The sequence below is a fragment of the Scyliorhinus canicula genome, chromosome 3, assembly GCF_902713615.1.
Source record: "Scyliorhinus canicula chromosome 3, sScyCan1.1, whole genome shotgun sequence".
NCBI classification, from domain to species: domain Eukaryota; kingdom Metazoa; phylum Chordata; class Chondrichthyes; order Carcharhiniformes; family Scyliorhinidae; genus Scyliorhinus; species Scyliorhinus canicula.
In genome coordinates, this window is record NC_052148.1 from 11,927,005 (window position 1) to 11,940,584 (window position 13,580).

General features: G+C 49.0%; 1 protein-coding gene across 1 annotated transcript in view; it reads left to right on the forward strand.

Annotated features, from left to right (window-relative positions):
• dysf (dysferlin, limb girdle muscular dystrophy 2B (autosomal recessive)) overlaps positions 1–13,580 on the forward strand; it is a 450,750-nt gene that overhangs the window by 126,783 nt on the left and 310,387 nt on the right. The window contains exons 5-7 of the mRNA XM_038793128.1: positions 4,441–4,567; positions 10,078–10,271; positions 12,650–12,778. Of these exons, the coding sequence (XP_038649056.1) occupies positions 4,441–4,567; positions 10,078–10,271; positions 12,650–12,778 (450 nt within the window). The remainder of the gene's footprint in view (positions 1–4,440; positions 4,568–10,077; positions 10,272–12,649; positions 12,779–13,580) is intronic.

The following is a 13,580-nucleotide window of genomic DNA, read 5'->3' on the forward strand; positions in this document are numbered from 1 at the left end:
GGGAGTGTTTGATGGAGACAGTATAGAGGGAGCTTCACTCTGTATCTAACCCCGTGCTGTGCCTGTCCTGGGAGTGTTTGATGGGGACAGTGTAGGGGAAGCTTTACTCTGTATCTAACCCGTGCTGTACCTGTCCTGGGAGTGTTTGATGGAGACAGTATAGAGGGAGCTTCACTCTGTATCTAACCCCGTGCTGTGCCTGTCCTGGGAGTGTTTGATGGGGACAGTGTAGGGGAAGCTTTACTCTGTATCTAACCCCATGCTGTACCTGTCCTGGGAGTGTTTGATGGGGACAGTGTAGAGGGAGCTTTACTCTGTATCTAACCCCTTGCTGTACCTGTCCTGGGAGTGTTTGATGGAGACAGTGTAGAGGGAGCTTTACTCTGTATCTAACCCCGTGCTGTCTAAATCAGAAGGAGCTGTGATATTGACTCCTCTCGTTTAGCAAGAGATCACAAGTGGTTTCAACATATGTGGAGCGCAAATTCCCTGATGTGGGCAGTCGTAACCTGTCGAAAGAAGCTGTGATTTGGAATGTAAGAAATAGGATTTTCCACAGAGGGAGCGAGATCCAGGAGGATGTGGGATTAAAAACTGGAGTCATGCAATGGCTGATGTCTCCCAGACAGCAGCTGAGCAGCAGGTACTGGAGAGAAAATCAGAGACAGCAATTAATGGACAACCAAGTCAGAGCTGACGGCAATTTTTAGCACCAGTTTATTTACATTTCAGTGCTCTGACAGACCATTCGGCCTATCTAGTCACTGTTAGTGTTTATCTTCTACATGAGCAGTGGTTCTACTCAACTGAAGTTTCCGTGTAACAATGGGCGCAATTCTCCGCACTCACGACGGTGCGGAGAATAGCGTGGCTCGTAAAATTTTACGGCCACGCTCGTCCGACGCCCTCCCGCTATTCTCCCCCCCCCCCCCCCCCCATGCCCGACTCCCGATACGAATCGCTGCCACCGTTTTTTTACGGCCAGCGGCGATTCTCAGCTGTCCGATGGGCCGAGTTCCCAGCCCTTTACGGCTGTTTTTATGAACGGCAAACACACCTGGTCTGGCCGTTCGTAAAAACGGCCGTAAAGTGACGATTTTTAAAACCTTGGCACCGATTGGCACGGCAGTACCACGGCCGTGCCAAGGGTGCCATGGGCCCGCGATCGGTGGGCACCGATCGCGGGCAGCGGGTCCGATGCCCGCGCACTCTTTGTCCCTCCGCTGCCCCGCTGTATCACTTCGCGGGGGGCTGAGGGGCATCCCGGCCTGCGCATGCGCGGGTTTCGTGCAAATGCGCGATGTCATCCGCGCATGCGCGGCTGACGTCATGTGACGCGTCAGCCGGCGCAAACTCTGGCAAGCGGGCTTAACAAAATTTGTTAAGCCCGCGATGCCGGAGTTTACGGCGGCGGCATGCTAGCCCCGACCGGGGACCAGAATCGGTTCCCGGTCGGGGAGGGGGGGGCTGGCGTCAAACCCGCCCGGATTTGACGCCAGCCTTACGATTTCTCCCCCTCTGGGAGAATCGCGCCCAAATGTCTCTTTATAATTTGTCACAAGTAGGCTTACATTAATATTGCAATGAAGTTACTGTGAAAAGCCCCTAGTCTCCACATTCCGGCACCTGTTCGGGTACACAGAGGGAGAATTCAGAATGTCCAATTCACCTGACAAGCACGTCTTTCGGGATTGTGGGAGGAAACCGGAGCACCCGGAAGAAACCCACGCAGACACGGGGAGAACGTGCAGACTCCGCACAGACGTGACCCAAGTCGGGAATGGAACCTGGCTCCCTGTGAAGCAACAGTGCTAACCACTGTGCTACTGTGCCGCATTCCCTTTTCCATCAACCTTCTGGCTAATATATTGGAATCAGACAGCACAGCAGTGAGCCATTTAGCCCTCTTGTGCTCGCTATTTGAAACGTAGAATAAAGGAGGCGTAGGCCATTTGACACTTCGAGCATGCTCCGCCATTCAATGTGATCATGAGTGATCCTCTTTCTCAACACCATACTCCCATACCCCTTCCCCACCCCCGAGCCAGAGGAGACAACATCCCTGCGTCGAGTCTGTCCAGTCTGTCCTACCCTGTCAGAATTTAAAACGTTTCAAAGAGATCTCTGGTATACTTACCCCACATGGACTGCAACGGTTGAAGAATATGCATCCTGATGCTGAATAACAGAAATACTGAAGTGGGTCTTTCCTGTTGCCTCTCAGATTAAATAATCCTTCAGTGAGAATAATGCTTAACCTATTGATGACGATCAATTCTCTCTCCTGTTACGGCATTCTGGGCTAGTTTCCGATCAATTCCAGCCCCACTCAGCCCAGAGTCACAACACAAGTGAATTAATCAATAATTCTTATAAAATGCCCAAAGACTTTAGCCCCTGGCTGCCCAATAATTAGTCACCAGGTGCATGTTTAAACTCAATTACTGTTTATTTATAACAAGGACGATCATGAAATATGCAGCAGATACAACCAGTTAACGACAAGCTAATACCTAATGCCCACTTTAAGTGTCCCACCCTCTCCTCACACACACAAGACAGACAAACACAGAGAGGTGGAAAGGGTGAAAAATAATAAGGATGAAGCTCGAAAGATAAGGGGCTGGATTCTCCACCCCCCCCGAAGCCGAAATTACGTTCGGCAACGGGGCGGCGACTCTGTTTTCACGCACGAAATGGGGCCTGGCGCCAGTTTCGCAATTCTCCGCCCCCCAAAAAATCGGTGTACTCGTAGAGTACACTGCACCCCCAGTGTCACCATCTGAGGCCAATACCTGAGGCCCGCCCCGCAATGCTCCGTTCCCGATTGGCCGAGTTCCCGACTGCGTGGTTCTAACATGGTCCCACCGTCCGTGAAGTGCGGCGGCCGTATTTGCAGCAAAAGCTCCTAGATCCAGGCCGGGTCCCTGCTATCCCTCTGCAGGGCTCTGAATATGGGGCCTTTTCACCCCAGTTTTTCTGCTGTGGAAGGCCACAGTTTTTAACGATGGTGTGGGGACGTAGTCCCAAAAACAGAGAATCCAGCCCATTATTTCTCAGGAAACTGGGCCTTCAGCTTGAGGTTCGCACGCAGGCCTCGATCTTTCTGGAAACGCTTTATTTCACATCAAACCTTGCCTTCAGCTCGTGGTTTGACTTCAGGCAAACTGGAGAGGATGTCACCCAGGCTTTCTGGAGAGAGTCAGCCCTCACAGTGACCTTATGGAATCTGGCACTAAGGATTAGCTATGATCGTACTGAATGGTGGAGCAGGCTCCAGGGTCTGAATGGCCTATTCCAGCTCCTGGTTTCCATGAGTGTACACTCATGTTCCTGACTGAGAGTTAACTCACTGAGTCACTATCGCGCTGATCACTAAAGAAAAAAGACACATTTTCCTGGGCAGCACCGAGGCAGGGACCCGGATTAAATTCAGGCCTTGGGTGACTGTGCGGAGTTAGCACGTTCTCCACAATGTCAGCGTGGGTTTCCTCCGGTTGCTCTGGTTTCCTCCCACAGTCCAAGGGTGAGGAGGTGAGATGTATTGCCCATGCTAGATTGTCCCTTCGTGTTCAAAGGTTTGGTATGGTTTCAGGGATAGGGCAGGTGAGCGAACCTCGGTAGGGTGCTCTTTCTCAGGGCCGGTGTAGACTCGATGGGCCAAATGGCTCCCTTCTGCACTGTAGGGACTCTATGCTTCTAAATAAGAACATAAGATCATAAGAACTAGGAGCATCTGGCCCCTCGAGCCTGCTCCGCCATTCAATGAGATCATGGCTGATCTTTTGTGGACTCAGCTCCACTTTCCAGCCCGAACACCATAACCCTTAATCCCTTTATTCTTCAAAAAACTATCTATCTTTATCTTAAAAATATTTAATGAAGGAGCCTCAACTGCTTCACTGGGCAAGGAATTCCAATGCAAACTTCTGTCAGGGGAATGACTGTGGTATCGCTATCTACAGGCCTAGGCTAATGTTCTGGGGGAATGGGTTCAAATCAAATCATAGCAAGTGGTGGAGTTTCGAGTCAGAAAAAGTTGGGTTCAGTGGAAGTTATCATTGAATGTTTTAAAAGCCATCTGATTCATTCATGCCATTCAGGGAAGGAAGTCTGGCCGTATGTGACTCCAGATCCACAGCAACATGGTTCGCTTTTAATTGCCCCCTGAAATGGTCGAGCATTACACCCAGTTCGAGGGCAATTAGAAAGACTGTCATGCTCTTATGATCTGGAAAATGAAACTTTATAGTGCAACGTTCCCTGGTCAAACAGCAATTGTACTCAATGACGCAAACATGTACATATCTATTCGCAATCCGTCATAAAGGGGCACTGGTTTATCTTCACAAATAAACGTGGATGACCTAATGCAGCCATGTCTGCCATTTTGGCTTGTTTTGAGTAATTGTGCTTCTCTTTTCTCTTTGTCCTTTACAGGCCACCATAGTCCTGCAGGTCTCGTACATACCTCCAGCGGGAGCCGCACCCTTATTCCGCCCACAACCACCGGTTCAACCTGAGGTGACAACGACAGAGGTGTTAGTGGACACTGATGGTCCCACTGGTAAGATAACGTCATGGGTGGGCGGTGGGGAAGAAGGGCAGTGGTTGACGAGCCAAATGTTACTTCTGGTTAACGTGTGAAATCTTCGGGTGGAAATCTTCAATTCTGAAAACTTTGATCTCCGAATATGTAAAATCGTAGCCCCCCCCCCCCCCCCCCCCCCCCCCCCCCCCAGACCCAGACTTGGAGGGAGCGCTGCATTGTTAGAGGTGCCAACATTTGCATGAGAAATTACCGAGGTGAACTCGTGTGAAAGAAATGTTTTCCTTTCTGTAGACAGCAGCAAATTATCTTGCATACAATGATACAAATAAATACAATGACCATCTGGCATACAGACATACCTGCAAAACTAACAGGAAGAAATAACCATTTGGTGTGTTTGTGGTGGTATTGGTTCATATGTTCATAAGATAAGGTGCAGAATTAAGCCATTTCACCCATCAGGTCTGCTCCACAATTCGATCATGGCTGATCTCATCCTGGCCTTAACTCCACTGTCCTGCACCCACCCCGCCGTGGTACTGCCGTGCCAATCGGTGCCATGGTTATGAAAAGCGAGTTTGTGAAGCCGTTTTTACGAACGGCCAGACCAGGTGTGTTTGCCGTTCATAAAAACGGCGTAAAGGGCTGGGACTTCGGCCCATCGAACAGCTGTGAATCGCTGCCGGCCGTAAAAAAACGGCGGCAGCGATTCGGGTCGGGAGTTGGGCGGGGGGTGGGGGACTAACAGCACTCTTTACACTCCCATGTTCTGCACTAACAGCACTCTTTACACTCCCATGTGTAAGTTGCCACAAAGGCTCATTCACCGTGCTGGACCCCACCTGGGGCTGGGTTCTCCATCGGTGTGATTCTCTCAACCTTGCTCCTTGTGCTACTGTTTAGTGTGAAGCTGCCCTGGCATTTATTTTTTGCAGAGCAGTTGACTTAAAAGCAGTGTGTCCCTCAACCCCAGGGTGGACAGCGATAAAGAAAGTTGCCGGACCTAGTCCACTGCAGCCAGATGTTCCGTTCATGATTCCAGCTGTGCTCACCTCGACAACCCCACATTGACCACTCTGCTTGGCCAAGATATTGGTCCAAAATTTGTCCTTTACTTTAGAAATTTTAACAAACCAGAATTCGGGTTCTGATGAAGACAGGACATGTTGTCAGGCACAGCCTATGTTAAGGCCCAATGTGTTTTGTTCCCTGCCCCCTTCCCACACTCGTCAACTGAGATTACTGTGGGTCTGGAGTCACATAGAATTTTTACAACACCGAAGGAGGCCCTTCGTACCAGTGTGTTCGGCCATCTAGCACCTGTCTACTCTCATCCCATTTTTCCAGCACATGTTCTATGCCAACTTTCTACGTTCTATGCCAACTTTAAGGGCATTTAAGTGGTCACTGGATAGACATATGGATGAAAATGGAATAGTGTAGGTCAGATAGGCTTCAGATGGTTTCACAGGTCGGCGCAACATCGAGGGCCGAAGGGCCCGTACTGCGCTATAATGTTCTATGTTCTATGTTCTATGTAAGCCACACAGGTAGATTTTGCAGCCTTCTTTCAAGGGCATTCGTGAACCAGATAGGTGTTCATGAAACTGTTTATTTTCAGAGTTTTATTGAATTTGAAGTGCACTATGTGACATTTCACAGAATTTCATAGAATTCACAGTGCAGTAGGAGGCCATTCGGCCCATCAAGTCTGCACTGGACCTTGGAAAGAGCACCTTACCCAAGCCCACACCTCCACACTATCCCCGTAACCCAGGAAACCCCAGTTAACATTTTTTGGACACTACATGCAATTTAGCACGGCCAATCTACCTAACCCGCACATGGTGGATTTGAACTCAGGACCCCAGAGTCCTGGGTCCCTGCATCACAAGTCCACCATGCCTCCCCTCCTTAGGTCATTCTGTGAGTAATGAAAGGTTCAAATGTTTTATATAAGAACATACAACAGGCCATTTGGTCCTTCCAGCCTTCTCTGCCATACGATAAAATCACGGCCGATCAGATTGTGGCCTCAGCTCTACTTTCCTGTCTGTCTCCCATAACCTTCGACTTCCTTGTCTATCGAAATTCTGTCTAACCTGACCCAGGCTCCACTACCCTCTGGGGAAAAGAATTCCACAGACTGGCAACCCTCAGAGAGAAGGAAATCCTCCTCAACACAGTCTTAAAGGGGAGATTCATAAATGTTTAAACTGTGTCCCCCACTTCTAGGCTGCCCATGAAAGGAAACATCTTTTAAGACTTATCTGGATAGACCCATGAACAGATAGGACACGTGATCGATGCAGGCTTGGAGGGCCGAAGGGCCTGTCCCTGTGCTGTACTGTTCTTTGTTCTAGTATCCACCCTGTCAAGTCCTCAGAGTCTGAGATTACGGGCGGAATTCTCTGACCCCGGCTGCCGAATTCTCCACCGCCGGGGACTTGGCAGGGGCGGGAATTGCGCCGGGCCGGTCGGCGGCTTCTGGCAGCAGCCCCCCCCGGCGATTCTCCAGCCTGTGATGGGCCGAGCGGTCAATCCCGCCGGCATATGTTACACCAGGAATTTGCCGGCGGGACCTGGCTGCACGGGCAGCCTCCGGGGTCCTCAGGAGGGGCGCGGGGGGATCTGGCCCTGGGAGGTGCCCCCACGGTGGCCTGGCCCACGATCGGGGCCCACCGATCCATGGGCAGGCCTGTGCCGTGGGGGCACTCTATGCCTCCCCACCGGCGGCTGTAGTGGTCCGCTATAGCCGGTGCGGAGACTAACCACTCTGCACGGGCGCTGGGTTGACGCCAGCCCTCGTTGCCGCTCCTGCGTAAGCGACAATTAGCGCCGGCCGGCGGAGACCCTTCGGCGCCGGTTGGCGTGGTGCCAAGCCCCTTCCCCGTCAGCCGGCGTGGCGCAAACCACTCGGGCGCTGGCCTAGCTCCTGAAGGTGTGAAGGATTCCGCACCTTTGGTGCGGCCCGATGCTGGAGTGGTTCACGCCACTCCTTGGCGCCGGGACCCCCCACCCCACAGGGTAGGGGAGAATCCCGCCCCATCTCTCATTCTTCTGAACCCTGATGGGTAAAAATCCAACTGCTTAACCTTTGCTCTGAAGATCACCCCTTTGCTCCAGGATTCAGTCAAGTGAATGAACCGTTTACAGGGCTGTTCTCTCTTCCAGCTTTCCTTCTTCATCCCAGTAAGCTAACCCAATTTTCCCTTTGACTCAAAAGCCGCAGCATCTCTAATGTCAGCTAACATTGTAACTGCTGTGCTACAAAAACAAAACAAGAGTGGCTAAGGTGAATATTGGTCCTTTGGAGGATGAGAATGGAGATTTAATAATGGGAGATGAGGAAATGGTTGAGGAATTGAACAGGTTTTTTGGGTCGGTCTTCACAGTGGAAGACACAAATAACATGCCAGCGACTGATAGAAATGAGGCTATGACAGGTGAGGACCTTGCGAGGATTGTTATCACTAAGGAGGGAGTGATGGGCAAGCTAATGGGGCGAAAGGTAGACAGGTCTCCTGGCCCTGATGGAATGCATCCCAGAGTGCTAAAAGAGATGGCTAGGGAAATTGCAAATGCAGTAGTGATAATTTACCAAAATTCACGAGACTCTGGGGTGGTCCCGGCAGATTGGAAATTAGCAAACATGACACCACTGGTTAAAAAAGGAAGTAAGCAGAAAACAGGTATTTATAGTCAGTTAGCTTAACTTCAGTAGTAGGGAAGATCAAGGAAGAAATAGCGAGGCATCTAGATGGCAATTGTCCCATAGGGCAGACGCAGCATGGGTTCATAAAGGGCAGGTCGTGCCTAACTAATTTAGTGGAATTTTTGAGGACATTACCAGTGCGGTAGATAAAGGGGAGCCAATGGATGTGGTATATCTGGATTTCCTGAAAGTGTTTGACAAGGTGCCACACAAAAGGTTGCTGCATAAGATAAAAATGCATGGCATTAAGGGTAAAGTAGTAGCATGGATAGAGGATTGGTTAATTAATAGAAAGCAAAGAGTGGGGATTAATGGGTGTTTCTCTGGTTGGCAATCAATAGCCAGTGGTGTCCCTCAGGGATCAGTGTTGGTCCCACAATTGTTCACAATTTACATTGATGATTTGGAGTTGGGGACCAAGTACAATGTGTCCAAGTTTGCAGACGACACTAAGATGAGTGGTAAAGCGAAAAGTGGATGCCGGAAGTCTGCAGAGGGATTTGGATAGGTTAAGTGAATGGGCTTGGGTCTGGCAAATGGAATACAATGTTGACAAATGTGAGGTTATCCATTTTGGTAGGAATAACAGCAAAAGGGATTATTATTTAAATGATAAAATATTTAAACATGCTGCTGTGCAGAGAGACCCGGGTGTGCTAGTGCATGAGTCGCAAAACGTTGGTTTACAGGTGCAACAGGTGATTAAGAAGGCAAATGGAGTTTGGTCCTTCACTGCTAGAGGGATGGAGTTTAAGATGAGTGAGGTTATGCTGCAATTGTATCAGGTGTTAGTGAAGCCACACCTGGAGTATTGTGTTCAGTTTTAGTCTCCTTACCTGAGAAAGGACGTACTGGCGCTGGAGGGTGTGCAGAGGAGAATCACTAGATTAATCCCAGAGTTGAGGGGGTTGGATTACGAGGAGAAGTTGAGTAGATTGGGACTGTACTCGTTGGAATTTAGACGGATGCGGGGGGATCTTGCAGAAACATATAAAACTATGAAGGGAATAGATAGGATAGATGCGGACAGGTTGTTTCCACTGGCGGGTGAAAGCAGAACTAAGGGGCATAACCTCAAAATAAGGGGAAATAGATTGTGGACTGAGTTTAGGAGAAACTTCTTCACCCAAAGGGTTGTGAATCTATGGAATTCCTTGCCCAGTGAAGCAGTTGAGGCTCCTTAATTAAATGTTTTTAAGATGAAGATAAAGGGAAGCACAGTAGCATTGTGGTTAGCACAATTGCTTCACCGCTCCCGGGTCCCAGGTTCGATTTCGGCTTTGGTCACTGTCTGTGCGGAGTCTGCACATTCTTCCCGTATGTGCATGGGTTTCCTCCGGGTGCTCTGGTTTCCTCCCACAGTCCAAAGATGTGCAGGTTAGGTGGATTGGCCATGCTAAATTGCCCTTAGTGTCCAGAATTGCCCTCAGTGTTGGGTGGGGTTACTGGGTTATGGGGATAGGGTGGAGGTGGTGACCTTGGGTAGGGTGCTCTTTCCAAGGGCCGGTTCAGACTCGATGGGCCAAATTGCTTCCTTCTGCACTGTAAATTCTATGATACAGATAGTTTTTTGAAGAGTAAAGGGATTGAGGGTTATGGTGTTCGGGCCAGAAAGTGGAGCTGAGTCCACAAAAGATCAGCCATGATCTCATTGAATGGTGGAGCAGGCTCGAGGGGCCAGATGGCCTCGTCGTGCTCCTAGTTCTTATGTTCTTATGTTTTCCTGCCACCTAACCCTCGAGCATTCACCAACATCCAGTCGATCACCAACAGTATCTTCCAGGCTGATGCTCTTTATTTGCTCCCGCAGACACTGGTGGCGAGGGGGAGGAGGACACAGAAGATCCGCTGGGCACTGGCGATGAGGCCGAGCCTTCGTCGGGAGCACCTGGCACTGAGCCACCTGCAATGCCAAGGAAACCGTCGACCAACATGCTCCATGGCATCAAGAAGAGAAAACGGCCTGCCAAAGTCCTGCTTCCAAACAAACCACAGGACTTCCAGGAAAGTTACCTATAGGATTCAAGACTCGGGGTGAAGGCCTTTTTTCAAAGAGGCTGGGGTGACATTGATTGTGGGCGACGATGTTAAAAGATGGATAAAGAACCCCAATTCATTCTCTTATCCGCTGAAGTGAATCTTACTCTGCTGGTCTTGCCCCCTGGAGAGACTTTAAAGATAGTCTTGTTGCTTAAAACCCTTTTAGTGGAAACGTTAAATTATTGATTGTTTTTTAATTCAGTCATGGATTGTTGAGTGTTATGACCCCCTTGGGGCCAAGGACTGAGCGTCATTAGATTTCCCCCCTTACACAGCTGAGTATGAACTCCCCCTGGTAATTGGGGCAGGGTTTACCCTTGATAGGGGGAAACTACTCTGTATATAAACCCTGACCTGGGTGCTGGTCAGGCAGGGTGGACCCCTTCAGGGAGAGCAGTAGGAGTTTTGTTAGTTTTTGTGCACTGTAATAAACCAGTCATTCATTTCTACCCTATCGTGTGTCCCTGTTGTCTCTCCCGTTCGGGTTCCACATGGGTGTCACTGGCAAGCCCAGCATTTATTGCCCATCCCTATTACTAATCACTCTTGGGCAGCACGGTAGCATTGTGGATAGCACAACTGCTTCACAGCTCCAGGGTCCCAGGTTCGATTCCGGCTTGGGTCACTGTCTGTGCGGAGTCTGCACATCCTCCCCGTGTGTTCGTGGGTTTCCTTCGGGTGCTCCGGTTTCCTCCCACAGTTCAAAGATGTGCAGGTTAGGTGGATTGGCCATGATAAATTGCCCTTAGAGTCCAAAATTGCCCTTAGTGTTGGGTGTGGTTACTGGGTTATAGGGATAGGGTGGAAGTGTTGACCTTGGGTAGGCTGCTCTTTCCAAGAGCTGGTGCAGACACGATGGGCCGAATGGCCTCCTTCTGCACTGTAAATTCTATGATAATCTATGAGAATGGCTTGCTCAGCCATTGCAGAGGACAGTAAAAGACAACCACATCGTTGTGGGTCTGGAATCACATGTCGGCCGGACATGGTAAGGCTGGAAAATGTCCTTCACTGAAGGACAATGGTTAACCATTAATAGATGTAGCTCGTTAGTTAGCTTGTCTTTTTAATGTTTCTGTGAATGACTCATACATCTTGTCATGCCTGCCCGTCTGATCCCAGTCCTGTCCTTTGATCCCAGTACTGCCCTTTGACCACATTCCTGCTCTTTGACCCAAGTCCTGCTCTTTGACCCCAGTCCTGCTCTTTGACCCCAGTACTGCTCTTTGACCCAAGTCCTGCGATTTGACCCCAGTACTGCTCTTTGACCCCAGCCCTGCCATTTGACCAGTGTATATATGCCAATCTTGCTGATTTGACCCAATGACCTCTTAATTGATCAGTTATATTAATGACACTATATCAATGCAAGTAATAATTAGACATGAGCTAACCTTCATAGGCCAGTATTAGTTAGGTGGTTGTTTTTGACCAGCAGAAACGTGCTGGGCTGAAGGGCCTTTTCTGTGCTGTGGACCTCTATGACTCTATAACCAAGCTTTCAAAACAATCTATCATCCAAGTGCTCTTGTATTCTGTCCATGAAAAGGATAATGCAGGGCGATGATGAAGGAGTGGTGATGGGAGGGTGGGAACTAATTGACGGGCACTTTCACGGGAATGATGGGCCAAATGGCCTTCTTCAGTGATGTATGATTCCATATTCCAACTCAATTCCCCAAACTGACGTTAACCCATGGGGTTGCTATTACTTGTGGGTGGTTGTGGTGGTGTTGTCACTCAACTAGTAATTCAGAGCTCCAGGTTAATTTTCTGGGGACATGGGTTCTGTTCTCACTACGGCAACTGAAATAATTTGAATATAATTTAAAAATCTGGATTATAAAGCTAGTCTCAGTGATGGTGACCAGGAACGACCATTGATTTTTGTGAAAAACCCATGGGATTTACTCATGTACTTTAGGGAAGGAAATCTGCTGCTCTTACCTGGTCTGGCCTATATGTGACTCCAGACCCTCAGCCATGTGGTTGACTCTTAAATACCCGCTGGAATGGCTGAGTGAGCCTCTTAGTTCAAGGGAAATTTGATATGGGCCAGAAATGCTGGGCCCTTGCCAGGGACACCCATGTCTCGCAAAGGAATGAGGGGGAAAAAGAATCTTTGTGTATTCCTTCTTTCCCCTTTTGAATCAGAAATTAGAAATTGAACTGATAATTTATTTTGCCTTGTTTGGACATCTGTCTGATTGTTGAAGGCCCAACATTGGCTCATTGCCCATGGCCCAGGTGTCACTCGCACTGCAGCAATCCTGAGGCGGCCATGTCATCATCACTATCTTTCCCAGACGGAATGCGTAGTTACCAAATTCTTCTGTTTCCAGGTCAGAGTGTGTGTGGTCGAAGCCCGCCAGCTCCCCGGTATCAACATCAGGCCTGTTGTCAAAGTTACGGTTGCTGGGCAAACGAAGACAACACGGATTCGCAAGGGCAATAACCCATTCTTTGATGAGGTAAGGCGCAGTCTCCTTTCCCTCACACAATGGTGTGGACCAAACCAGTTTGGATAATAATGATTAATTGAGTCCATTAGAGGGACATTGACAAGTTGGCAAAATGGGCAGAAACCTGGCAGATGAACCCAATGCAGCGAAATGTGAGGTAATGCGTTTCGGTCGAAGAAACACGGGGATACAATACAGCACAATGGTCCAACTTTGAGGAGAGTACAGGAGCAGAGGAACCTCGGGGTTCAAGTGCATAATTCTCTGAACTTGGTCAAGAAAATTGAAACAGTTTTTAAGAAGGCTTATAGGATCCTTGTATTTATAAATAGAGGCATAGAGTATAAAAGCAAGGAAGTGATACTACACCTCTACAAATCATTGGTCAGACCACATTTGGAGTGTTGTGTTCAGTTCTGGGCAGTTTATTTAAAGAAGGATGTTAAGTCCCTGGAGAGAGTGCAGAGGAGATTTACTGGAATGATACCAGGAGTGAGGAATTTTAGATACAAGGAAAGATTGGAGAAATTGGGCTTGTTCTCCTTGGAACAGAGAAGATTAAGAGGTGACCTTATTGAGGTGTTCAAAATTCAGAACAGTTTTGACAGGGTACAGAAGGATCTTCTGTTTCCACTAGTTGGTATGTCAGTGACCAGGGGTCACAATTTCAAGATGGTCAGCAAGAGAGCTCGGAGTGAAATGAGAAGAAACCTCAGAGAGTTGTTGGGGTTTGGAATCCGCTGCCTGGGAGAGTGGTGGAGGTGGAGTCCATAGGAAGTTTCAGAAGAGAGCTGGATATATATTTGAAACT